This window comes from Bos javanicus, chromosome 2 (assembly GCF_032452875.1).
Source record: "Bos javanicus breed banteng chromosome 2, ARS-OSU_banteng_1.0, whole genome shotgun sequence".
In the NCBI taxonomy this organism is placed as follows: Eukaryota; Metazoa; Chordata; class Mammalia; order Artiodactyla; family Bovidae; genus Bos; species Bos javanicus.
Genome location: NC_083869.1, coordinates 126,941,924 through 126,967,267, shown reverse-complemented (window position 1 = coordinate 126,967,267; position 25,344 = coordinate 126,941,924). Strand labels below are relative to the sequence as shown.

The 25,344-nt window shown below is 48.9% G+C and overlaps 1 protein-coding gene across 1 annotated transcript; it reads right to left on the bottom strand.

Moving 5' to 3' along the window:
- Nucleotides 1-2,500: 2,500 nt before the first annotated feature.
- TRIM63 (tripartite motif containing 63) lies at nt 2,501-18,089 on the bottom strand. Its single transcript, XM_061392741.1, has 9 exons — nt 17,789-18,089; nt 16,501-16,673; nt 12,830-12,998; nt 11,733-11,828; nt 10,334-10,567; nt 9,201-9,223; nt 8,745-8,869; nt 4,398-4,472; nt 2,501-3,068 (listed from the first exon to the last, which is right to left on the bottom strand). The coding sequence occupies exons 1-9, from the start codon at nt 17,945-17,947 to the stop codon at nt 3,058-3,060; spliced, it is 1,065 nt and encodes a 354-aa protein (XP_061248725.1). The 5' UTR covers nt 17,948-18,089; the 3' UTR covers nt 2,501-3,057.
- Between the last annotated feature and the right edge of the window lie 7,255 nt (nt 18,090-25,344).

The following is a 25,344-nucleotide window of genomic DNA, read 5'->3' as shown; positions in this document are numbered from 1 at the left end:
GTTGTTGTTGTTGTTAAGCATTTTATTTTTTTATTTGGTAGTGCCAGGTCTTAGCTGTGGAACACGGGATCTTCAGTAGAGTGTGGGATATAGTTCCCCAACCAGGGATTGAACCATGGTCCCCTGCGTTGGAAACGCAGAGTCTTAGCCACTGGACCACCAGGGAATCCCTTTTGTATGTAATATGTTACACTTTTTTTTTTTTTAACTCTTGCTTCAGAACTTGAAAAAGGACTGGAAATGAAAGCAAAATTTGATTCCCTGAAATTCACAGGGATCAAGTTAGCCTTGGAAAAAGTCCCAGAAGTGAAAATGGGCAGAGGTGTGAGGGTTTAAAGCATTTTCACAAGGTTGAATTACACAGAAGGGCTAGTTCTGGAGGATGTCACATGAATGAGTAAGTTGGGAAATGCTGGGTTCAATGTTCAGTCCACCAAAAAACATTCAGATCAGTTCAGTTCAGTTCAGTCGCTCAGTTCTGTCCGACCCTTTGACACCCCATGGACTGCAGCACGCGAGGCCTCCCTGTCCATCACCAACTCCCAGACTTTACTCAAACTAATGTCTATCGAGTCGGTGCTGCCATCCAACCATCTCATCCTCCGTCATCCCCTTCTCCTCCTGCCCTCAATCTTTCCCAGCATCAGGGTCTTTTCAAATGAGTCAGTTCTTCGCATCAGGTGGCCAAAGTGTTGGAGTTTCAGCATCAACATCAGTCCTTCCAATGAACATTCAGGACTGATTTCCTTTAGGATGGAACATCCTAAAACATAAGAGCTTTAAAGATCAGGTGGTATTCCAAACACTATCAACTTTTTGGCAGGACTACACAGAGCCCTTAAGTTGCTACTGAGTTCTGAATGTCAAAAAGGGTGGGATGGACTCTGCAGCGTTCCTAAAATTCCTAAATCTTAAGGGTCTCAGACCCAGTTGACGCACCTCCATCAAACTGACTCAGCCTCACCTCTCTCCCAGCCCCTTGTTCCTGGAGAGCCTGATGTTGCTTCAGCCACGGTCATCATTGCATGCCCTAGCATAGGTGGCTGGCGTGGCCTTCCCTGGAGTAAGTGTGGGCTCCAGCAGAGCCTCCGTGGTGACCACCGTGGTGGGGGCAGCAGCGGCTCTAGCCTTCTAACCATAAGCCCTGTCAGATTTTATTTTCTTTTTTGTAAAGCGAGTGCCTGACTTAAGCTCTAATTGCCATCCATTTTAAAAGAGGCAACCACTTTAAGGGGCCTGTGTCTAGCAAACACCTTGGGCGCCTGTCCCCACTGAGATTCCTCTGTTTTCGCAATCTTAGTTGATTTGGCTGACTGACAATTTGGGTCACTTGCTTTTTTTTTCTCTCTTCCCACGCTTTAAAATCCCATGCTTATGCTTTAAATTCATCAATAAAGAGTGAGCCTTCAAAACTCTAGGCCCCCACCCTCAGTCCCAATAGAAGCAGAAGACAGGCCCATGCTTTATCCCTCCCTCTCTCCACCTGTGAACTCACTGCGTGGTATGCTGTGTAACATCCAGATCTTGTAAGTAATAAACCTTTATTTTTTAAACTTTCCTGTTGCTTAGTACTTAATGGCATCTTGAAATTAACAAGAATTACAAGGGCCGGTCTAACCACATTAGTCATTAATAAGCTGAGACCAGCACAAAAACTAGGTCCAACCCCACAAGACCTGGAGGCTCCTCTCACCACCTGCAGAGTCAGCTGACAGCCCCTGAGCATCCCCCAGAGCTGCCCAAAGGGTCGCGTGACATAAGGGACGCTCGGGCATTGACACTGTGGGAGGCAGACTCCGATCCTAAGAGATGGGAGGTGAAAGAAGCCAGTAGGCAAGTCTCCCCCTTCTTCCTACTGATGAACTGTTCAAGGCACATTATTCCTTCTGCCCTGCTAGAAGCATCTCCCATGCTTGAGCAAGCAGCCAGTCTCTTGGTGAAGCTGTGGCCAGCTCGGTAACGTGATACTTTATATATTTGCTTTCCTCCCTAGTGGCTCAGCTGGTGAAGAATCCACCTGCAATGCGGGAGACCTGGGTTCAATCCCTGGGTTGGGAAGATCCCCTGGAGAAGGGAAAGGCTACCCACGCCAGTATTCTGGCCTGGAGAATATAGCCCATGGGGTCGCAAAGAGTCGGAAGTGACTGAGCGACTTTCACTTCACTTGTTTCCTGCCTGGCTTCCACTTCCCTTCACTCTGACTGTCCTGGGAATGTAGCTGAACTATTCACTCTTTGCCTCAGGCTGTGTTTTCTAGAGAACCAGAGAACAAGGCATTGAATGAAATCTTTTCTGAAGGGTCCTGTCAGGGCCAGTTTCCCAAGGAGCTCTCCTTGGGAAATGCCAGTTTGAAGGACAACTTGTTTGGTGGGATAGAAACCTGGGTTTTTGCCATTACTGTCTATTTCCTGCCCTACACTTCCTAGCAGGCCTTCTGTCCGTCTGCCCTGAACTCTCCTCACTGGAAAAAAAAAAAAAAAAGGCTGAATGAAACCCCAGCTTGGAAGAAAGCGCTGTGCATTTATTAAAACAACATATAACACAAACTCGGTCACCGTCCCTTATGTGGGGTATAGACACTGAAATACAGTACATTATCCTTTCCTGGACCTGTGAGTGCTAACCCACCAAGGAGAGGAAGTGGGCAGCTGTATCAACCTGGCTTCCTTCCCTTCTTTATAACAATCGCCAGTCACACAATGACCAGGCATTATCATACAAAAGTTCCTTTACAAAAAGCACCAAATTGGCATACATATACAAGTATACAAAAATCACATTTAAAAAATGTACAAAATGTTCCATTTTGCACCAACGTAGAAAAGAATCCAGTGTGGTTGTTTCAAGCACGTTTCCAATTCTGGTTCGCAACGCTGGACACAGCGGTGGGGTCCTACTCCTAGTTCCTGCTCTCTGAGCAGAGAGAAGACACACCTCCCCGTTGCCCCGCCAGGGGCCCTGACCCCTCCCACCCTGGGCCTGTCACTAAGGCAGCTGGGCCCATCCCCACCCTCCCCGGTCTCTCTGCATCTAGAGGGTCTCTCCCTCATCATCGCCTTACTGGTGTCCTGAAAGAAAAAGACAAAGAAAATCAAGGTGAGATGGGAACGCAGGAGGACGCAGGGCTTACCAAGCTGCGGGGAAAAAATTATCAAACCCCAATTCCTGTCTGGGCTTCCCTGGTGGCTCAGACGGTAAAGCGTCTGCCTACAATGGGGGAGACCTAGGTTCGATCCCTGGGTTGGGAAGATCCTCTGGAGAAGGAAATGGCAACCCACTCCAGTACTCTTGCCTGGAAAATCCCATGGACAGAGAAGCCTGGTAGGCTTCAGTCCATGGGGTCACAAAGAGTCAGACATGACTGCTGCTGCTGCTGCTGCCGCTAAATTGCTTCAGTTGTGTCTGACTCTGTGCGAGCCCATAGACGGCAGCCCACCAGGTTCCCCCGTCCCTGGGATTCTCCAGGCAAGAACACTGGAGTGGGTTGCCATTTCCTTCTCCAATGCATGAAAGTGAAAAGTGAAAGTGAAGTCGCTCAGTCGAGTCCGACTCTTCGCGACCCCATGGACTGCAGGCTACCAGGCTCCTCCGCCCATGGGATTTTCCAGGCAAGAGTACTGGAGTGGGGTGCCATTGTCTTCTCCAAGACATGACTGAGTGACTGCTAATTCCTGCCTGACCTCTTCCTTTTAAAATCAAAATGGAATTTAGCTGCCTGAATGCTATGGATTGCAGATCCAATGCAAAAAAGTATAGACGGCTGACAAATGAAAGTGTTAGTTGCTCAGTTATGTCCAACTCTTTTGTGACCTCATGGACTATAGCTCAGCAGACTCTGCTGTCCATGGTATTATCCAGGTAAGAATGCTGGAGTGGGTTGCCATTTCCTTCTCCAGGGGATCTTCCCAACCCAGGGATCAAACCCATGTCTCCTGCATTACAGGCGGATTCTTTACCACTGAGCCACCAGGGAAGCCCCAGCACTGTTCACTCTTTCCAAATTTTCACAAGATGAAAATCCAAATTCTTTATTGAAATCTTCTTTTAAAAAACAAAAGCTCCTTTTTAAAAAAGACAACTAATTAAAAAAAATGCTGACAACTAATTTTTAAAATTTTAAATATTGAGCCAAGCCTGAGTGCTCTCTATGACTTCTGTTATACTGTGTCACTTTCCATTTGGGAAGGTCATTTAGAGGTAAAGTGAGAACTCTTTATTATGAATAGTTGGAGGGACTTCTCTAAGAGAAAAGGGAACGGGATTTTACCTTAAAATCTCTTTTTAATTTTGCCTTAAAAACTCTTAAAAAGGGTAGAAACATCATCCCAGTGTCACTCAGTAGGGCTCTCAAGTTGTCACTGAATGAATGAAAAAGTGGAGGTAGATGGGTATCTCACCTTCTTCCTTCCCCTCTGTGGACTCTTCCTCTTCATGATCTTCTTCTTCTTCAATGAACTCCTCCTCTTCCTCATCTGTGTGTGACAAAGAACAATTGCCTTAGGTTTGGGCTGGTGTCTCAGAGGAGAGGTTCAAAGGAGATCCAGGCTGGAGACACCCAGTTCAGTTCAGTGTCTCCATCGTGTCTGACTTTTTGCAACCCCATGGACGGCAGCACACCAGACTTCCCTGTCCATCACCAACCCCAGAGTCAGTTCAAACTCATGTCCATTGAGTCGGTGATGCCATCCAACCATCTACTCCTCTGTTGGCCCCTTCTCCTCCTGCCTCCAATCTTTCCCAGCATCAGGGTCTTTTCCAGAGTCAGTTCTTCACATCAGGTGGCCAAAGTATTAGAGTTTCAGCTTCAACATCAGTCCTTCCAATGAATATTCAGGACTGATTTCCTTTAGGATGGACTGGTTGGATCTTCCTGCTGTCCAAGGGACTCTCAAGAGTTTTCTCCAACACCAGAGTTCAAAAGCATCAATTCTTTGCCGCTCAGCTTTCTCTATAGTCCAACTCTCACGTCCATACACGACTACTGGAAAAACCATAGCTTTAACTGGACAGACCTTTGTCAGCAAAGTAATGTCTCTACTTTTTAATATGCTGTCTATGTTGGTCATAGCTTTTCTTCCAAGGAGCAAGCATCTTTTAATTTCATGGCTGTAGTCACTATCTGCAGTGATTTTGGAGCCCCCCAAAATAAAATCTCTCACTGTCCAGTCAGGATCAAAGGGCCATGTTGGTGCCTCAGGGGCCCAGGAGGTGATGGGTTTGGTCCTCTTTCCCCCAACACGCTCCAAGGCAGGGAGGCTCAAGACCTCCTTTGTTCCAGTAGCAGCAGCATCTCCTCCCTGGTCTGCCTGTGACCAGAGGAGACCCTGGGAATGCATACGCAGACTGTCTGCCTCTGCACACAGAGCATCCTTACCTGGGAAACAGGCAAATGCCTTGGTCCTCAGGAGTCAAAGTCCTTATCCTGAAGGAATCTGCTCAGTCTTTGAAATCTGCTTGCCTCACACTCCTTGTCCAGTTTTCCCGCATTCCTTAGCCTACAGGGCCATGGATACAGGGTGGGAAGCCCTTCAGGGGCCATCTGCTCGTTAGTTGCCTGAAACTGAGCCCCAGATGGTGACTATGGTGCAAGCTCTGTGCTCACTTTCCCGTCCTGGGGTCTCGCCTTCAAGCTCTACTCACAGGGGACAGGCCCCTTCCCCACCCCCTCTCTCAAGCCCCTTCTTTGAGCCTTTGGGTGCCCTGAAGGGGTCAGTACAGACTCAGAGTATTTGTCAAGAGTATCTGGAGAAGGGCTTGAAAGAGTTAATTCCTCCAAACTGACAACTGGGATCTGTGTATAACCCGAGGTATTTTTTTTTTTTCTTGTGGTGGTGGTTTAAACCATTATTACAATTAACTACTTATAGCAGCATTTGCTAAGAATTTACTATGGGCCAAGTGCTAACTTGTGCTAAGGACTGTACACTCATTGCCTCATACAATCCCCAGATGACCCTTGGTGGAACCTGCACTTACTGCCCATGTGGCCCCTGCAAGTCACTCACCTTTCCTTGGATTTTTTTTTTAATTTTTTATTTTATATTGGAGTATAGCCGATTAACAACACTGTGATAGTTTCAGGTGGACAGCAAAGGGACTCAGTCGTACGTGGTCATGGATCCATTCTCCCACCTTTCCTTGGTTTTATTGCCTTGACTACAAAACGGAGATGACAAAAGAACTACGTCTTAAAGTTGTTGTATTAAACAACAGAGTTCATGTCCAGGGCTCAGTGGCCAGGCCACAGAAAGTTCTCAAGGAATGGTATCCATGGGTACGCTCTCCATTTACCCGTGAGGACACAGAGAGGCTCAGGGAGATTACTGAAGGCAGTGCAGGTATTCAGTGTCAGACTGCTCACACAGTATGATCCACTCTTGAATATCTTAGTTTAGGGAGGGTGACGCCAGGGGATCTTCCCAACCCAGGGATCGAACCGGCATCTCTTACATCTCCTGTATCAGCAGCCGAGTCTTTCACACCACGTGGGAAGCCCAGATGATCACAGCCATGGATTTACCCAAGTCCACTGACACCTCCCTGGTGACTGGCAACTTCCCTGGTGGTTCAGACAGTAGAGAATCTGTCTGCAATGCCAGAGACCCAGGTTTGATCCCCAGGTCGGGAAGATCCCCTGGAGAAGAAAATGGCAACCCACTCCAGTATTCTTGCCTGGATAATCCCATGGACAGAGGAGCCTGGTGGGCTACAGTCCCTGGAGTCGCAAAGAGTCAGACATGACTGAGCGACTAACACTTTCATTGACACCTCAGCTTTGGGATGTATGTCGTCCTTACCCAAGAATAGAGTATATTTGGGCTTCTGAGAATGGATTTAGCACTCCGGATTCTGAAAGCTTGCAGGCGAGCAGACGCAGGAGGTGCCAAGAAGCTTTTCTTTCTCTTGCAAGCCCATTCACAGCTCTTCCCTGCCCCTACACGACCCCTACCCCTCTTTCTTACTCTCAGCAGACCACCGGAGCATCACCTCTCACACAAAGGCAACATTCAACAGAACTGGATCTGCCCTCCCTCTCCTTGTTGCTAACTAGCTACCTTTCAACTGTGAAACCTTGAGCGAACTATCAACATCTTTGTTCTCCATCTGGTTCCTCGTGCTTTCTTATTATTTTTCCTTTATTATTGTTATGGCTATATTGTTACAATTATTATAGGTACTCTGTGGAAAAGTAACCACAGACAGAAGCAAGGACAGAATATAGATAAATTAAGGTGCCTGAGTATCCAAGTTTACAGCAGTAGGAAGCTGAAGCTAAGACTAGATTTAGGCAATAACTAGTAAGGCAATGGCACCCCACTCCAGTACTCTTGCCTGGAAAATCCCATGGACGGAGGAGCCTGGTGCACTGCAGTCCATGGGGTCGCTAAGAGTCGGACATGACTGAGTGACTTCACTTTCACTTTTCACTTTGATACACTGGAGAAGGAAATGGCAACCCACTCCAGTGTTCTTGCCTGGAGAATCCCAGGTACGGGGGAGCCTGGTGGGCCGCCGTCTATGGGGTCGCACAGAGTCGGACTCGACTGAAGTGACTTAGCAGCAGCAGTATATGTCTAGTACCTTACAGAGGCCTCTGAATCAATGTCTTATTTGCTGCACAGCATCATTCGGTGGTCATTATCAGTAGGCCTATTTGTAACCTAAGTTTAAAGTGAGGAAATGAAGCTCAGTGAGGTGGAGGGAACCATCAAAATGCCACGAAAGATAAGAAATGGCAGAACTGGGTGGTTCCGTAGTTAAGAATCCACCTGCCAATGCATGGAACATGGGTTCCATTCCTGGTCTGGAAAGAGCCCACCTGCGGGAGGATAACTAAGCCTGTGCTCCAAAACAAGAAAAGTTCATGCACTATAACTAGAGAAAGCCAGCACACAGCAACGAAGACCCAGTGAAGCCAAAAATAAATTTAAAAAAAATAGAAGTAGCCGAACCAGATTTGATCTTAGGTCTGCCTGATTTTATGAAGTTAAAAGATGCTTGCTCCTTGGAAGAAAAGCTATGACCAACCTAGACAGCATATTAAAAAGCAGAGACATTACTTTACCAACAAAAGTCTGTCTAAAAGCTATGGTTTTTCTGGTAGTCATGTATGGATGTGAGAGTTGGACCAGAAAGAAGGCTGAGTGCCGAAGAATTGATGCTTTTGAACCGTGGTGTTGGAGAGAACTCTTCAGAGTCCCTTGGACAGCAAGGAGATCAAACCAGGCAATCCTAAAGGAAATCCACCCTGAATATTAATTGGAAGGACTGATGCTGAAGCTGAAGCTCCAATACTTTGGCCACCTGATGTGAAGAAATGACTCATTGGAAAAGACCCTGATGCTGGGAAAGACTGAAGGCAGGAGGAGAAGGGGCTGACAGAGGATGAGATGGTTGGATGGCATCACCAACCTGATGGACATGAGTTTGAACAAGCTCCGGGATTTGGTAATGGTCAGGGAAGCATGGTGTGCTGCAGTCCATGGGGTTGCAAAGAGTCAGACATGACTTGGTGACTGAACTGAACTGAACTGAACTGAACTGCCTGATTCCAAGTTGCCTTGCTGTTTTTATCACCCCAAGTTCCTCCCTATAGCAGATCCATACATAATTTACTGAGCTGGGCTTACCCAGAAGTTGACTGTACAAGTCTGATGGATATCTGGGTATGTTTGGCAGTGTATCTGCCTCCATGTGGGGCTCAGTGGGAGGGAAGCTGACTTGCAGGGGAAATAATCCCTTACCTGTCCCAAAGTCGATGGTCCTCAGGGTGTCAGCTACGTGCTCTAAGTCCAAAGTAAAGTAGTCCATGTTTTCAAAGCCCTGCTCTATCTTCCCCAGCTGGCAACCCTTGGAAGCTTCCACGATGCTGTGGGGCAGAGAGAAAAGGGGAGAAGGGCACAGTGAGATCTCTGTTCCCAGAGAAGGAAGGAGGCGTTTTAGCTCCAACTTACACCAGGGCACATGCTTGTGTCCACACCCAGGCCTTGCACCCAGAGGCTTCCCTGGAGGGTGGAGTGTTTTCCCTTGGGTCACAAGCAGAATAGATGTCTAAGACAGCAGGGATGTAAAGGCTAGGAAAGGTAGCCTGGGGGAAGACCCTCCCAGCAGAACTAATGCAAAGGAGGAGGCCTTCTGAACATGTCAGAGGCCCTGAGGGGAACTGGAGCCTTGACTCATAGCCCTGGGGAGACACTGACCTTCTGATGAGCTGCTTGGCACTCTGTGGGGGGAGAGAAAGAGCAAAGGGTTAGAACTGCAGAAAGGGGAGCCCCAGGAAATCAGCAAAACAGGTGACCAGGCACTGCGGATGCACATTTGGTGCCATCCCCTTGCCCAGCTTTGACCTGTTCATCGGCTTCAGCCAGACAGAACTTGGATTTTCCCTCTGTCCATGGTCTGCGCAGGCCTTGGTCATTATCCTAGGACCCTCCCGTTGTGGCCGGAAGCTTGGATTCTAGGAGTATTCATCTAAGCACTCTTAAACACGGAAATCCCCAAGATGAGAATCATATTCTAATCACCTTTTTATACCCTATGTCTAGCACAAAGCCTGGCCCACAGTATGTGCTTAGGAAATTTTTATTGAACTTAACTCTTCCTTACAAAATCTTACAGCTGATCCCTTCATGTTTCCCCCAACCAGCTCTTCTAGGGTAGGGCTGTCTCTTTCATCTGTCTCTCCATCTCAGCGACTGGCCTACAGCAGGTGCTCAGTTAATAGTCTCCACATGGGCACTGTATTTTGTAGCTTGCAAAGCCATTTCACAAGCATCCTTTTATTTGATCCTCATAAAATCAGTTGAGAGGAAGGGAGGGAGAAATTGTTACATGCTCACTATGCAGACAGGGGCTTCCTGAGTAGCTCAGCTGGTAAAGAATCTGCCTGCAATGCAGGAGACCCCGGTTAGATTCCTGGGTCAGGAAGTTCCCCTGGCGAAAGGATAGGCTACCCACTCCAGTATTCTTGGGCTTCCCTGGTGGCTCAGATAGTAAAGAATCCACCTGCAAAGCAGGAGGCCTGGGTTCAATCCCTGGGTTGTGAAAATCCCTTGGAGGAGGGCATGGCAATCCACTCCAGTATTCTTGCCTGGAGAATCCCCATGGACAGAAGAGCCTGGCGGGCTACAGTCCATGGGGTCACAAAGAGTTGGACACGACTGAGAAACTAAGCACAGCACAACACATACAGATGAGGAGACTGAGTCTTTAAATATGAATGAGCTTGAAATAACTTCCCCAAAGGCATAGTCTTTGGTGATCAGTGATGGAGCCCAACTTGCCCCTTGGAGCTGCTGAGTTGAAGTGCCCACCCCCTCCCAGGACTGCTCACCAAGAGGAAGATGGCGCCACCGGGCTCGTCCAGAGACTGGATGGCTGTCTCCACCAGCTTGGTGGACTTGTCCAGTTGCTCCCGGTACTGCTGGATGAGGGCCTCAAGGAAGCTGAGCTTCTCCTCCTGCTCGCGCGTGATCCGCTGCAGCAGCTCGCTCTTCTTCTCGTCCAGGATGGCGTACAGCGTGTCAAACTTCTGGCTCAGTTCTTCTTTCACCTGGTGACTGTTCTCCTGGTGACAGAGATCTCTGAGTCACATCCTGCAGGTCCTCCTTCCTATCCCCTACCCTTCCTTCCTGGGATGGGTGTGCTAGGAATGAAGAGTCTAGAGCTGGGAGAGATTTACTGCACCCCCATTTTGCAGAACACGAAACAAAGCCTTAGCCAGAAGAAAGCATTTGCTAGGGTTTGCCAGCAATGTTTGGAGGCTGGCGTCGTAGAGAAAACTACACCTTTCCTCAAAAATGGAGACTCTAGGGTCAGGTGGGATGACATATGTGGGCCTCCTGTGTGCCCCCAGTCACACTCTTTCTCCACTTTAGGACCAAGACCAGATTTGGGAAATTCTGCATCATTTGGTCCCCAGAGAAGTGGAGAAGCAGCCCCACCCCACCCCTGGCAATGGTATCCACATTGAGACTCCCTGCTGTCCAACACTGACGCTACATTTTCGTTTTCTTACCTGTAAACTGGGTATAATAGTAGCATCTCATTAGACTGGGGGCCCCTCATGGATAATAACAACATCCTTCTTCCTTCTCTGAACCTATACTCACACAACTCTATCCATCAGAAATACACTGATCACTCCCAACCCCCCATGTCATTCCCAGGTCCCCACCTCAAGGGTATATGAAAAATCATGGATGCTTTTGCAGGAATAGAAAAGAGTCCTCTACCTCTACAGTCTTGCTCCTCAGAGTGTGGTCCATGGACAAGCAACTTGGGCAAATCCTGGGAGCTTGTTAAAAAAGCACAATCTCATGCCTCCTTCTAGACCTACTGAATCAGAACTTGAATTCTAACAAAATCTCAGGGTGATTTCAAGTTTCCCATTAAAGCCTGAGAAGCTTTAGTGTATAGCACACTGGAGAACAATGCTCTAAGAACTACTAGCTTCCTGGATAAATGCTGGGAATGATTGAAGGGGACACTGCCTGAAGTCAGGGACCTGGTCTGTCTTCCTCGCCACCCCATCCTCAGCATCTTTGGCAGAGCCTGGTACCCAGTGATCCTCAAGAAGCTTTTGTGAGTGAATAAATAAATGGACTAGTCATTCCCTCCCCAACCATCCCTGTGTGAACACTCCAGGCCCAGGCTCGACGGGGAAGCCACCCCAGAGACCAGGTTGCCCTGGGAAGCTTCGAATGCCCAGGCCCAGCTATGCTTCCCCTCACCTTGGTCACTCGACAGGAGTCCTCTAGCTGAGTGATGATGGTCTGCACACGGTCATTCCCTGCCACCAGCATGGAGATACAGTTACTCAGCTCGGTCTAGATGGGAGGGATGGTGGGGGAACAGGAGAGGACAGACAAAAATAGTCTCAGGGCCCACCCTCATGGGAGTGGCAGCAACACAACACCCTCACTCCCCTCTCTGCTAGAAAGAGCCTCTTTCTGGGGTGCAGCTCAGGTCCAGAGCAGAGAACACCAGAAAGACACTGCATCCCTCACATCACAGTGGAGGCACAGAGAGGGGAAGTGAGTTGCCCCAAATGCACAGCAATGTGCTGGCCAAGGAGGGGCTTGTTTCTAGGAATGAAGGGATCCAGAAAAAAAAAAAAAATAGGTTGGAGAATTCTAGAAGAGAAAGATCAAGATAAGAGAGGAAGGAGGGGAGGAAAGAGTACAGAAAGGGGTTGTTGTTGTTGCTTAGTCAAAAAAGTCATGTCCGACTCTTTTGCGATGCTATGGACTGTAACTCACCAGGCTCCTCTGTCCATGGGATTTGCCAGGCAAGAATACTGGAGTGGGTTGCCATTCCCTTCTCCAGGAGATCTTCCCAGCCCAGGGTTTGAATCTGTGTGTCCTGCATTGGTAGGTGAATTCTTTACCACTGAGTCACCTGGGAAGCCGCAGCTTATCGCATGTACAGGGTGGTGGGGCTCTCACAGGCCCAGGGACCCAGGGAGAAGGCTGCCTCTTGCTGCAGGGGGATCTGGGGACGGGTGACCAGCACAGAAAGAGGCAGCAGGGGCCCAAACCACACTGGGTTATAGAAGTCATGGCCTGAGAGGACCCGGGTGACCTGGCCCTGGGATCTGGTCTCTCCCTTGCGGCCGCACCCAGGTGCCCTCAAGCTGCTCTAAGTATAACTCATGAGCTCAGCCATCTCCCCAAGGAAGGCAAGGGCAGTTCTCCCTGCGGCCCGGGACGTCCCTCCGGGGGACTATTCCTGAAAGGCCGGCTCAGCAGATCTACGGGGATCAAGTCCACATCCTGAATCATCTGTCCAGCGGGCTCGGGCTGGGGGTGGGAGTCGCTCAGGCCAGTACCTTCTGTCCCTGGAAGACACTCTGCAGTGGGGCCACCTCGCAGGCCTTGTGGGCTCCGAACACCTTGCACATGGAGCACGTGGGCACCTCGCACGTGAGGCAGTAGATGTTGATTTTCTCATCTTCGTGCTCCTTGCACATGGGGTGGCTGCCCTTCTGCAGCGGCCGGCTGAAGTGGAGAAGAGTCATCAGTCATGAGGTGTGGTTTCAAATCCCTGTCTTCCCCTGCAGCCCCAGGAGCCCCCCACCCCACCCCACATCTACAACCCGAGCTCTCAGAGGTTGTCTGTCCTGAATCCTTTTCTTTTCATTCTCTGAGGGCCCAGAACCAGGGCAGCCAATGACACCAAGACTAGGATTCAAACTCCAGTGATGGAGTTGGCCCAGGCCTGGCCAATGCAGGACCTGGAAAAAGTTGTAGGATCCCAGAGTCATTTTGAGACGTTCTGGAAAAGAGGAAACTGGGTCCCAGAACGGTGAATGGACTTGCCCAAGGTCGCCCAGCAAGTCAGGGCAGGGGAGGCTAAGGTTCATTTGTTCTAATTATAGTCCCCAGGCTCTTGGTTACAGCAGGTTGGGCTTCCAACAAAGCAATTTATACTCATGGCCTCACTGAATTCTATATTTAATCCACCAGACTGTAATCTCCGTCGAAGCAGGGAAACTTGCCTGTTGTCTTCAGCCCTAAATCTGCAATGTACAGTGCCTGACATAGAGAAGGTGGTGATTGAATACGGGAGAGAATACATCAGTAAGCAAGGTGTACCAAGGCTCTGAGAAGGAGGTGGTATGTGTGCCCCAAGTCACTCAGCAAAAGCAGAGGCAGCCCAGGGCCATCCAATGGCCCAGCACAAGCCTTAATTTCCAACCTGAGAGTCTTTCCAGGATCCAGAGTTGCTTCTTTCTCTTTCTTCCCAAACACATACTCTTAGGATGACTCTCTCCCTTTGTCTCTCTCCTCTTAGGGCCTCTGGCATTTTATCTATGGTTCTCTCATGGTTACTTCCTCCCTGAGATTCAATTTTTTGAGTCTAGGTTTTACCGCCCGGCTAACTCTACACTCATCTAGAGTCAACAGCATGCCTACATCATCTCTGATTTCCAAGCCCCTAACACAGCAGTGTGTGTGTGTGCTCAGTCACTTAGTCGTGTCTGACTCTTTGCGACCCCATGGACTGTAGCCCACCAGGCTCCGCTGTCCGTGGATTTCTCCAGTCAAGAATACCGGAGTGGCAAGCCTATTACTGTTCTTAACATTTCATTGTTTCCTCTGAGTTTGAGGATAATTACTGAAACATGATAAATGTTTTTCATTTAAAATGCTCTTTCTTCCATTGAAAACATGTCCTTGTAACTATAGTATAGGAGATAGAAAATCATTATAATGTAACTAATAAATATTGAACTTGAGGCATAATCAAATGAAAGATTAGTCTAATTTGGAGAAAGGGGTTAGAAAAAGGAAGACATGGTTTCAAATCCTGGCTTCCACTTACATTAGCTATAAAAAAAAAATAATAAAATAAAAAAAAATAATAATAAATAAACTTTAACAATCAGAGTGTTCAAAGTGGATAACCAATACGTTCCTACTGTATAGCACAGGGAACTCTACTCAGTGTTACATAGCAGCTTGAATGGGAGGGGAGTTTGGGGGAGTATGCCTCCATGTAAATGTATGTTTGAGTGGCTGAGTCCCTTTACTTTCCACCTGAAATTATCACAGCATTGTTAATCCACGATACTCAATATAAAATAAAGAAAAAAAAAAAAAAGAATACCGGAGTGGGTTCCCATTTCCTTCTCCAGGAGATCTTTCCAACCCAGGGATAGAACCCATACCTCCTGTGTCTCCTGCATTGACAAGCAGATTCTTTACCACTGAGCGATGGCAGGCAGCGCATAAATGGTGACTATCCCCCAACATGTCAGTGCCTCAACTCCAAACAGCCCTGCATGATTGATCACACCCAGGGCATTACTGTCCCGTCAAGAGCTTAAATAAGCTCCTTTTCAGACTTGTTTTCCCAGGGTCCCCCATGCCAGCAGGGCTCTCCCTTTACTACCTGTCTCTGCCCTCTGGGAAGGGAGCTCTGGGGTGACTGCAGGTGCAGAGGTGAGGCATGATCCTGCGGTCTGGTGCCTGTGTTCCCTGTCATCCCGGATGTCCATCCTCCCAACCCCAGGCACCAGCATCGGGGTTCAAGTCCACACTGTTCTGCCGCTTACTCATGGTGACCTTGGACAAGTGATTTCACCTCTCTGGGCCCTGGTTTCACCCCCAAGCTACTGAGATCATGACAGGAGTTCTCCGTGATGAATGTGCAGTGCTTGGCATGGGGCAGAACCTCAATAACTATTGTCATCATTCAGTTCTGGGGAAAGGCCTGGGAGGGTTCAAACACAACTTCCTCTTCCTAGGTTGACTCTATTATTTTGGTGCAATATTGATTTTATTATGATCATGATCAACAACATAATCGCATTTTTGTAGTGTTGAACTCTGGCAACATGAGAGGTAGTAGCAGTTAAGAATGTTCACCATGGAGTCAGTCAGACAGGCTCCCTCTCAGCTTCACCACTCGCTAGCTGAGTGGCCTAGGACAAACCTCTGAGTCTCCATTTTCTCATCAGAAAATGAGGGTAAAAATGGCTCAAAGGATTACTGTGAGAATTAAAACGGGGATAATGCATGGAAAATGCTTAGTGCAGCGCTGCACACAGTGGATGCTCAGTAAATACTTGCCATCTTGAGCACTTCCCATCAACATCCTATTTGATAGTCATGATAGCAAATCTTACTGTCCGTTTCTGGAGACAGAGGAAATAGAGGCCCAGAGACTCACCCAAGACCCTACCGTGCATGAGTAACAGAGTCAGAGTAGCAGACACAGTGCTCTGGTTAGAGCTTTCTCAAACAAGGACTAGTCTGTCGACTTTTGGGGGCACAGGACGCTGCCCACAAGCACGTATTTGGTGAGGCCTTGGGACTGCAAGGGCCATGAGGTCAGCAGCCTCTTGTCAGGACATGCTGATCAGTAAAGATCTGCTTGGTAGCTTTATCTTTCCCCAACACAGCACAACCTCCACTAGGCACAAATTCTGCCCAAGAATGAGTGGCTATTTCACAAACAGGGAGAGTTGGAGCTAGATGGGTTGGGCTGGGTCCCAGCAATTCTTCTCAGCTGCGAAACTCTGGGTAAGTGATTTTACCTCTTTGAGCCTCAGCTTCCTCCTCCATGAAACAGGGATGATGAAAGCCATGCTAATCCATAAAAAACTGCTGTGAAGCAGCAGCAGGAAGCATTCCTGGTGTTTGGCACTGCTGTTATCATTATAGAGAAACTGGCTTTGTTCTCACTGGGCGCTTTCTCTGCTCATCAGGGCCACTTAACTGGCCCCAGTGGCTCCCTCTCCCTCACTCTCCCTCTCACATCTCATCTGTCCCCTGATTTTGGTCTCAGTATCTTCCAGGAGGATAGCCTAATGTCTGGGTCCCCTGCCATTCACTGGATCACACCGAAAGCCAGGGCTGGGTGGACTAACTGGCATATCTCTTCCAGCTAGGGGACTGGATCCAGAGTAGGTGAAGGAGGATGGGACCCTGAAGCGCTGGACGCCCAGGATGGGCAGGGGCAGGGGGATGGCCTCCCCGCGGAGGGAGCACTGACCTGGAGCACTCCTGTTTGTAGATGTCAATGATGTTCTCCACCAGCAGATTCCGCTGCAGGCCGTACACTCCGTGGCGGTCCATGATCACCTCGTGGCGGCAGGAAGGGCAGCGGAAACGGCCTCCAGACATGGCCGCGGAGCCAACCCGGCCAGTCCAATAGGGATTGGCAGCCTGCTGGCGACAGGGGCGGAGGTGAGGCCTGGGCTCCCTCCTTGGCTCCTTCCCTTTCTGACCTCCGACTGTCTTCCCCATTGATCACCACCACCATTCTCATCAAACCACATGACTTAAACCTTCCCCTTGGCTCAGACCGGTAAAGCGTCTGCCTGTAGCGCGGGAGACCCGGGTTCGATCCCTGAGTTGGGAAGATCCCCTGGAGAAGGAATGGCAACCCACTCCAGTACTCTTGCCTGGAAAATCCCATGGATGGAGGAGCCTGGCAGGCTACCGTCCATGGGGTTGCAAAGAGTCGGTCACAACTGAGCGACTTCACGTTCTTTCCTAATATGAGAGAGCCAGCCCACTTACACAGGGAGCACCTGAGAATCAACTAAGGAATCAACAGGTTTGGAGGTCAGCAGACCAAGGGTCAAGTCACAGTAATTCTTGGAATGACTTCGGGTGAGCAACCTTTTCTCACCAAGCCTCCGTTTGTCCATTCATGAAATGGGCATGTAATTACAGCCAGCTCCTAGAGTTGCGTTTTAAAGAAAAGATAGAGACTATTCTGTAAAGTGCTTCTGGGGAACTTTGAGGCCTGTCTCCCAGCCAGGATGGACACCCACTCCCATTCTTTTCTTAAGGAGATGAAGCCCCTCCTGCTCCCCATTATAGCAAACAGTTTCAAGGGGAAGATGCTGAGAGGGTGCCTCTCAGCCACCCTCCTCCTAAAGATCTGGGCCCCCTGCCACTGCGGACGGAGCTGGCTCCAGCCCCTGGGGTCTGGTTTCTCTCTCCTTTCTGCCTGCCTCTCCCACTTATCACTTGAAGCATTTGACTCCTGATTGGAGAGTCAACTGTGGTGCTCAGGACCGGGTGGGGTAGCTGCAGGCAGGGTGGGGAGGGGAGAAGTGCGTCATGGAGAAGGAATGGGTCAGCCAGAGCCGCCTCCCCAGCCCCGTCGACCCCTTCCAGAGACTTCGGCAGGGGTTCACTTCAGAGGGGGAAAAAAACAAGTCCAGTTTGGAAGGGTTCTGGACTAAGAGAGAAGTTTTCTTTTACCTTTCATCACAGGAAGACTGAGTAGCTGCCTGGAGCCCCAGTCCTATGCCATGCCCAGCACTGACCTGGAAGATGTCGTTGGCACACTTTCGGCAGAGGTTGTGCTGGCACGGCAAGATGACCACCGGCTTGGTAAACATCTCCAGGCAGATGGGGCAGATCAGCTGCTTCTCCAGGTTCTCCATGGGGTTTCCATCCTGGATCAGGCTCGACTTATAATCCATGTTGTCCTGGGGACAGACGTGGGGACCCACCTGGCTGCCTCCTTCACCTGCCTTGCTCTAAGCAGACCTGGGGGTCTTTGTTACAGAATACCCGCCCAGAGCCTCTTTGCCTTCCTCTCCTGGTGCCCAAACTCTGCCTTGGTCTGAGGCCCCTCTGATATTTATAGCTGGGCCCTGGTCACATGAGCCCCAGGAGGAGACCAGCTGAGCATTCCGGTGCCAAGTGGCTGGCGAAGCTTGAGTTTCCTCCAGGCCTGAAAGACCAACCCTCTCAGATCACATGTAAGGATGAGCAGTCACTGTTCCCTTGGGACGGGGGTCGTAAACAAGAACAGCTTGTTCGTGGGCAGGCTTGGGGCAGGACTGGTACCCAGAGTTTCCTCCAAAAATTAGTCTCCTCCTACAGCGGGCTGGTAAGGAGTGAGGGGGCCACTGGGATTTGTGGGGTTAACAGCCAGTGCCCTCTCACTGACCAAAATAAATCCATCCCCTCCTCTGGAGTCCTGGGCAACTCCCCAGATAAGGCCTACCCCCGAGCACAGCACGTTGCTAAAGACCCTGAGATGTCCCCAACCAGGGCTAGCCCATCCCTCCATCCCTTGGCCACTAATTCCATTTTTTTTTTTCTTTCTGGATCACATGTAGGGTCTTAGTTCCTCAACCAGGGATCGAACCCACACCCCTTGCAGTGGAAGTGTAGAGTCTTAACCACTGGACCTCCAGGGAAGTCCCTAATTCCATTTTAATACAAGGGTTCCTTCCCTTGATACAGAGTCTGTTTCCTCACTTTATAGATTTTGACACTGAGGTTTAAGAAGGAAAGGATCTTATTCAAAGTAATCTGGGAAGTAAGTGGCAAAGCCACAAATCTTATTCATTCATCAGACACTGAGCGACTAAACAGCAGTGACAATCTATACATCAGGCAATAAGTGAGTGAAGTCGCTCAGTCGTGTCTGATTCTTTGCAACCCCATGAACTGTAGCCTACCAAGCTCCTCTGTCCATGGGATTTTCCAGGCAATAGTACTGGAGTGGATTGCCATTTCCTTCTCCAGGGGATCTTCCCAACCCAGGGATCAAACCTGGGTCTCCCGCATTGTAGACAGACGCTTTACCATCTGAGCCACCATGGGAGTCCTATACATCAGGCAACAAAATGAGAGATAAATGAATAATCCTTTTCCCTGCCCTGGGAAACTCCCAGGCTAGGAAGGGAGACAGACACAAATAACTGTCAAGTAGGGCCCCGAAGCACTATGTATCCACTTAGACATTATCCAGATGTTCCCCTCTGCTTTCTGCACGAATTTAAATTTTTCTCCACATCCTTCTGGACCATCTTCCATGTTGGCTGGTAGAAGTCATTGTTGTTCAGTGACAAAGTCGAGTCTGACTCTTTGCCATCCCATGCACTGCAGCACGTCAGGCTTCCCTGTCCTTTACTATCTCCCAGAATTTGCTCAAACTCATGTCCATTGAGTCAGTGATACCATCCAACCATCTCATCCTCTGTCACCCACTTCTTCTCCTGCCCTCAATCTTTCCCAGCATCAGGGTCTTTTCCAATGAGTCAGTTCTTCGCATCAGGTGGCCAAAGTATTGGAGCTTTGGCATCAGTCCTTCCAATGAATATTCAGGACTGATTTCCTTTAGGATGGACTGGTTTGATCTCCTTGCAGTCCTAGGGACTCTCAAGAGTCTTCTCCAACACCACAGTTTGAAGTTATTAGAGCAGCTCTAATGTCTTTAAGGTAGAATGTCATGCAAAGGGATATGGGTATCAGGTGCTGGTATGAGAGTGGGAACACTATCACTGGGCCCCAGGATGAGCCTAAAAGTCTGTAGAACCTACAGGAGGAGTGTCCAGGATCTCACAAAGAAGGGGCAGCAGGAGAACAAGTTTGATGACCTCAGCCTAGAGAGGAGTGGATGGTTGAAGCCCTGAGATAAGGCCTAGTGAGTAGTAAGGACAGAGAAGCCAACCTTGTGATGGGGAGGGAATGGGAAGGAGAAGAAGAGGGGCAATCTCTCACAGAAAGAGCAGGAGTCTTAGAGGACAAGGAGTGGGCAATTTTTTTTCAATCCTTTTTTAACATTTGTTTATTTATTTGGCTGTGCCAAGTCACAGTTGCAGCATGCAGGATCTTTAGTTGTCACACATGGGATCTAGGTCCCTGATTAGGGATCAAACCTGCGCCCCCTGCATTTGGAGTGTGGAACCCCAGCCACCGGACCACCAGGCAAGTCCCAGGAGTGGGCAGTTTCAAGGAGAAGGTGGTCCCTCCCAAATGTCAATGGTTAGTTTTTTGCTGAGCATCTACTATGTGTTGGGCACTGGGTTAAGCAGTTCATGATCATTATTTTATTTCATCATCTCAACAGCCAACAGGTACAACGATGTAAGAACTATTGTACCCCATTCCTCAGATGAGGACACTCAGGCACAGAGAAGTCAAATAATTTGTATGAAGTCACACAGCCTGGACCTAGGACAAAACCCAGATATGTTTGACTTAGGCGCCCAAGCTCCTCATTTCTCTACTTGAACTGCAGGTCAATCCTGCCAGGCCAGCCAGGAAGAGGATGAGAGTTGAAAAGAATCTGTCCTTTCCTCCTTACTTGGTTTTGTTCAGACTTAAGGCAGCACAGTTCTCTGGGAAGGAGGGCCTTTTCACGGCCATAGAGACAAAGGCTTCAGGCTGTCATGGCATCCCATTCTCCTTTGTCTAAGTGACTTGGTTATGGCCAGGGAGACCCGAAGGCTGGTGGAGGTGGGTTAAAGATAAAGGATTTCCGCCCTGATAAAAAGTGCAAGAAGATAGCTTCGTGCTTAGCTTTGAATGAGGTTATAAAGGGACAAGTCTGAGAAGGAAATCAACCCCCTGAGTATGGCAGAGAGGAACTGCAGAAAGCACTGGGGTCATTGATGCCATCATTGTGCTGCTAGTTTACCTGCCCTTGGAACTGCCCTCTAAGATGTGAGAGAACGAACGTCATGACAGTGTAATTAATCTGTTACTTACAGCACAGAGCACTCTGTATCCATTCAGGATTCCAACTCCCATATGTCAATGATTCTCAAATCTCTAATTCAAGTTCAGATCCTTCTCTTCTTTAAGCTGAAGATCTGCTGGAAATCTTTACTGGGATGTCCCAATAGCCTCTCCAACTCACCATATCCCAAACAGAACGCATCATCTCTGCACCACCACCACTCCCCACCAAGCTTCTTCTTCTATATTCCTTTGTCTCATGTCTCAGTAAATAGCACTCCCATCCAGCCATTTGCACAGACCAGAAGGCTAAGAGCCATCCTAAGGCTCCTCTTTCCTCCCCATTGCACACCCAGTCAATCTCTGTATCAAACACAGGTCCACCTTCACATCTCACTTGTCATCTTGCCATCTGGTTTTCCCTCTGGACTTAGAAGACTCTGAGAGCAAAGACTGTTTCTATTCATCCCTGTACCTCCAGCACCTGACACACAGTAGGCACAAAGGAAATGCTGCTTAAGGGAGTGGATGAGTGCATGAATTAAACAGAGGCAGCGGGGTTACTGCTGACTGACTTTGGGGAGATTGGGGTGCTTGAGCAAATTTTTCTTGGCTGAGATGGGGCAGACCGTGGAAATGGGGGATGGAGTTGATGGAGTAAATTCTAAAGTCTTTGAAAGGCACTTCCTTGGTAGTCCAGTGGTTAAAAATCCACCTGCCAATGCAGGGGACACTGGTTCGATCCCTGGTCTGAGAAGATCCCACGTGCCTCAGAGTAAGCCCCTGCACCACAAGTACTGAGCCCATGCTCTAGAACCCATGAGCCGCAACTGCTGAAGTCTGCACGCTCTAGAGAGCCCGTGCTCTGCGACAGGATGAGCCACCTCAAAGAGAAGCCTGCTCGCCACAACTAGGGAACGCCCACGCGCAGCGACAAAGCCCCAGTGCAGCCAAAAATTTAAAAATCATTAAGAAAATAAAGTCTTGGGAAGGAGAGGGACACGCCAACCTTTGAGTTGGGAGGATAGGAGAGAAGAAAGGATGGAGGTTAAAATCAGAGATGTTGGGAGATGGAGAGAAATGTGCTCATATTGATGACCTCCGTCAGTCGAAAGACAGTTGAGGTCACCTTCTGAGGCTGAGGCAGGGGGACGAGTAGCATGAGTGAGTGGTGGACAAAGTCTGGACCAGCCGTTGTGAAACACAGGAGGAAGTGCCCTAGAGAGGGGTGGGAGGACTCTCTGGGAGCAGAAGAGCCTCACTGATGTTTCCCAACAGATTTGCCATTTGAGAGGAGCCATTCACGTGGCTCTGTTGACTTTCACCAGCCGCACTTGGCAGTCCAGGTGCAAAAGCCACACAGATGGACAGTGGGATCGACTCCAGCCTGGGAGCTGGCGAGACCAGTACTGCTGAAAGTCAAGGGCTGAGAAAAGGAAATGCCCGCGTGGGCCACGCTGGGCTGCGACACATGTCTCGTCATTTAATCCTCACAACAGCTCTGCAAGGGAGATATTTTGGTCTTTGTTTTTCCCAGGAAGAAAGGAGACTCAGAGAAGTAACTGGCTTGGCCAAAGTCACACAGCCCTGAGGAAGAGAGCTGAGCTGGGGTTCACATCCAAGGTAGCCTGACTCCCAAACCTGTGCTCCTCATATTGAAACATTTATCTAGTGCTTATTGCATGCCAAACACTGTGCTATGCCCTTTTTCATCCATCCCTCCCTCTTGTTCAGTCTTCAAAATAACTCAGTGAGGCAACCCCCTCATGGTCCAGTGGTTAGGACTCTGAGCTTTCACTGCCAGGGCCCAGGTTCGATCCCTGGTAGGGGAACGAAGAGCCCACACATGGTGCTGTGCAGCCAAATAAAAAATAGTCTTTTTAAAAATAGCTCAGTGAGGCCGGGATCAGGATTTTCCCTGTTTTGCAGCTGAGTTACAGAGGAGGACTAAGCCGTTTGGCCAAAGTCTCCCAGCCAATGAGTGGCAGAGCCGGCATCCGAAAAAGGAAGTCATAAACCAGTATCGTTACCAGTTATTTGAACATGCTTGAAGCTGCAGACTGACAGGCAAAGACAAACGTGTAATATCAGTGGTGCATCTGAGCCTAGAGCTCTTAACTGCTACACTGTACTGCTTCTCTCTTTGCAAGTCTCTGCACATCTTCATTTTTATACCGTTTTTAAATGAAAATTCCAACCATACAAAAGTAGAGAGAATTTAGTGTTAAGAATTCATGTGACCAAACCCAGATTCAGTTCTTTCCCACTTTTTCCCATTCTTACTTCATCTCTATCCCGACACACTTCTTTTTTCTAGAATATTTCAAAAACAATCTTAGGCATCAAGTCATTTCATCCATAAATACTTTGGTAAGCATTTCTAATGAGGATTCTTTTTTTTTTTTTTTTTACATAATCACAAGCCATTATTTTAACAAAAATAACAAAAATTTCTTAATATTATTAAATCCCAGGCCATTTTAAGAGGCTACTGATTGTCTCAAACGTCTTTTTAGTTAGTCAAATCAAATCCCAAAAAAAGGATCCAAATAAGGTCTTACACGTGGGATTTTGTTGTTTTTGTCCCATTAACCTCTTTTCATCTGTAACAATCACCTCCGCTACCATTCTTTGTGCCACTGATTTGTCTTTTTGACATATCAGGAACTGAAGTTCAGAGAGGTTAAGTGACTTATGGAAGGCCACCCAGCTAAGAGCTAGACTTCTTATCTGGGACTGCCCCCGGAGTCTGTGTTACTACTAGGAGGAGCTTTAGTGCCAGAGGCGGTCCCAGCTTTAGTGCCAGAGGAGTCAGGCAAAGCAGCAGGGAGAAGGTAGATAGAGATGTCACCTGGGCCTGACAAGGAGAAGGTAGATAGAGATGAAAGCGATAGCAGTAACAACACTGTTTTTGCTTTTTGACTGATTCAGTGCTTGCGAGGGGCTGGACATCTACTCAAAGCTCCATGGCACTATTTCATTCAGTCCTAACTACAACCACAGGTAGGTCATACTTAACCCCATTTTACAGATGAGGAAACTGAGGCACAGCTTGGCATATGGGGTTACCCTAAGTCCCACAGCTAGGGGAATAGGTCAAGTTAACCTCAGAGTCTGTGCTCTTCTTGATTGTCACTGAGAGGGGACTTTTCAGAAAACTGAGATTTTGAGGCCTCTGGGTTGGGGGAGAGAATGCTGGCCCGGGAGCCAGACACCTGGGCTCAGGCTCCGGGTCTGCCAGAGACAAGCAATGTGATGCCCAGTAAGCCACACCCATCTCCAGTGTCTTCATCTGCCAAATGGAGTGACCCTAAGAGATGATCCCTGAAGGTGCTTGCCCCTCCCCAGGGGCAGGGTTCTCAGAGGACCTCTTCCCCGGGATGGATGGCGCAGGCCTGGGCACAGTGATGCCGGAAAGGAAACCACCCTCCACCTCTCCTTTCATTTCCACACGGCTCGGGCTTGCTTAGATGTTTTCTTGGTGCATCATAGTGCAGACCCTTTCCACGTGTGCGGAGTGTGCCATTCTTCCTGCAGTCCCCATGACCTCCCTGGAGGGTGGGGTCTGCCTGCCTCTTCCTCTGGAATTCCCCTCGAGCCTCTGTGGCACCTGGAGTACCCTCAGAAAGGATGTGGCGAGGGTGACTGTTTTTCTTATGGTTTGAGATGGCTGTCACATGCTTCGATGTCATCCTCGTTGAAGAATCATTCTGAATCACAGGATCAGACAAATAAGTCATTGGCTCAGAGGCTGAAGCCAGAGTAGTTGCCAGAGGCAGGTCCATGGGGTCTAGGGTGTGATGCAGTGCCCCAGATGCCAGGGCAAAGCCCGCTGGGCCTGGCTGCATGCCATGGAAAGGCCGTAGAGCATCAGGATCTTGCCACTCAGGGCTGGAAGCCCTCTAGACACCTTACTTCTGTCCCTAGATCCAGATGACCATGTGGGCAGCTACAAGGCCTCTCAGGAGTAGGCGGTGTTTAGAGAAAGGGCTGCCCCAGGGAACATGGGGAGCCAATAAGGTCTGAATGGACGTCTACAAAAATGATCCTGAACTCAAGTATCAAAAGTGCTTTACAAACAGTGAGCTACAATAAACCCTGACTATAAGGTCCTGAGATTGCAGAGCAACAAGTAAGAGACTGCCAGGCACTAACAGATCTGGGTTCAAGTTTAGGCTCCTCTACGTATCAGTTCTGTTATTTTGAGCAGGTTACTTAACCTCTGTGTCTTAGTTATCTCAACTGTAAAATGAGTCAGGTAGGGTAGCGGTATCTCTGGGTCTTTTCAGCCTGGAAAGTCTAGGGTTCTAGGTGATTGCTTCCAACACTCTACCCCTTGCTGAAAATTCATGGTGAGAGAAGGGACTCCATTTGCCCAGGCATATGGCACATACCTGGCAAG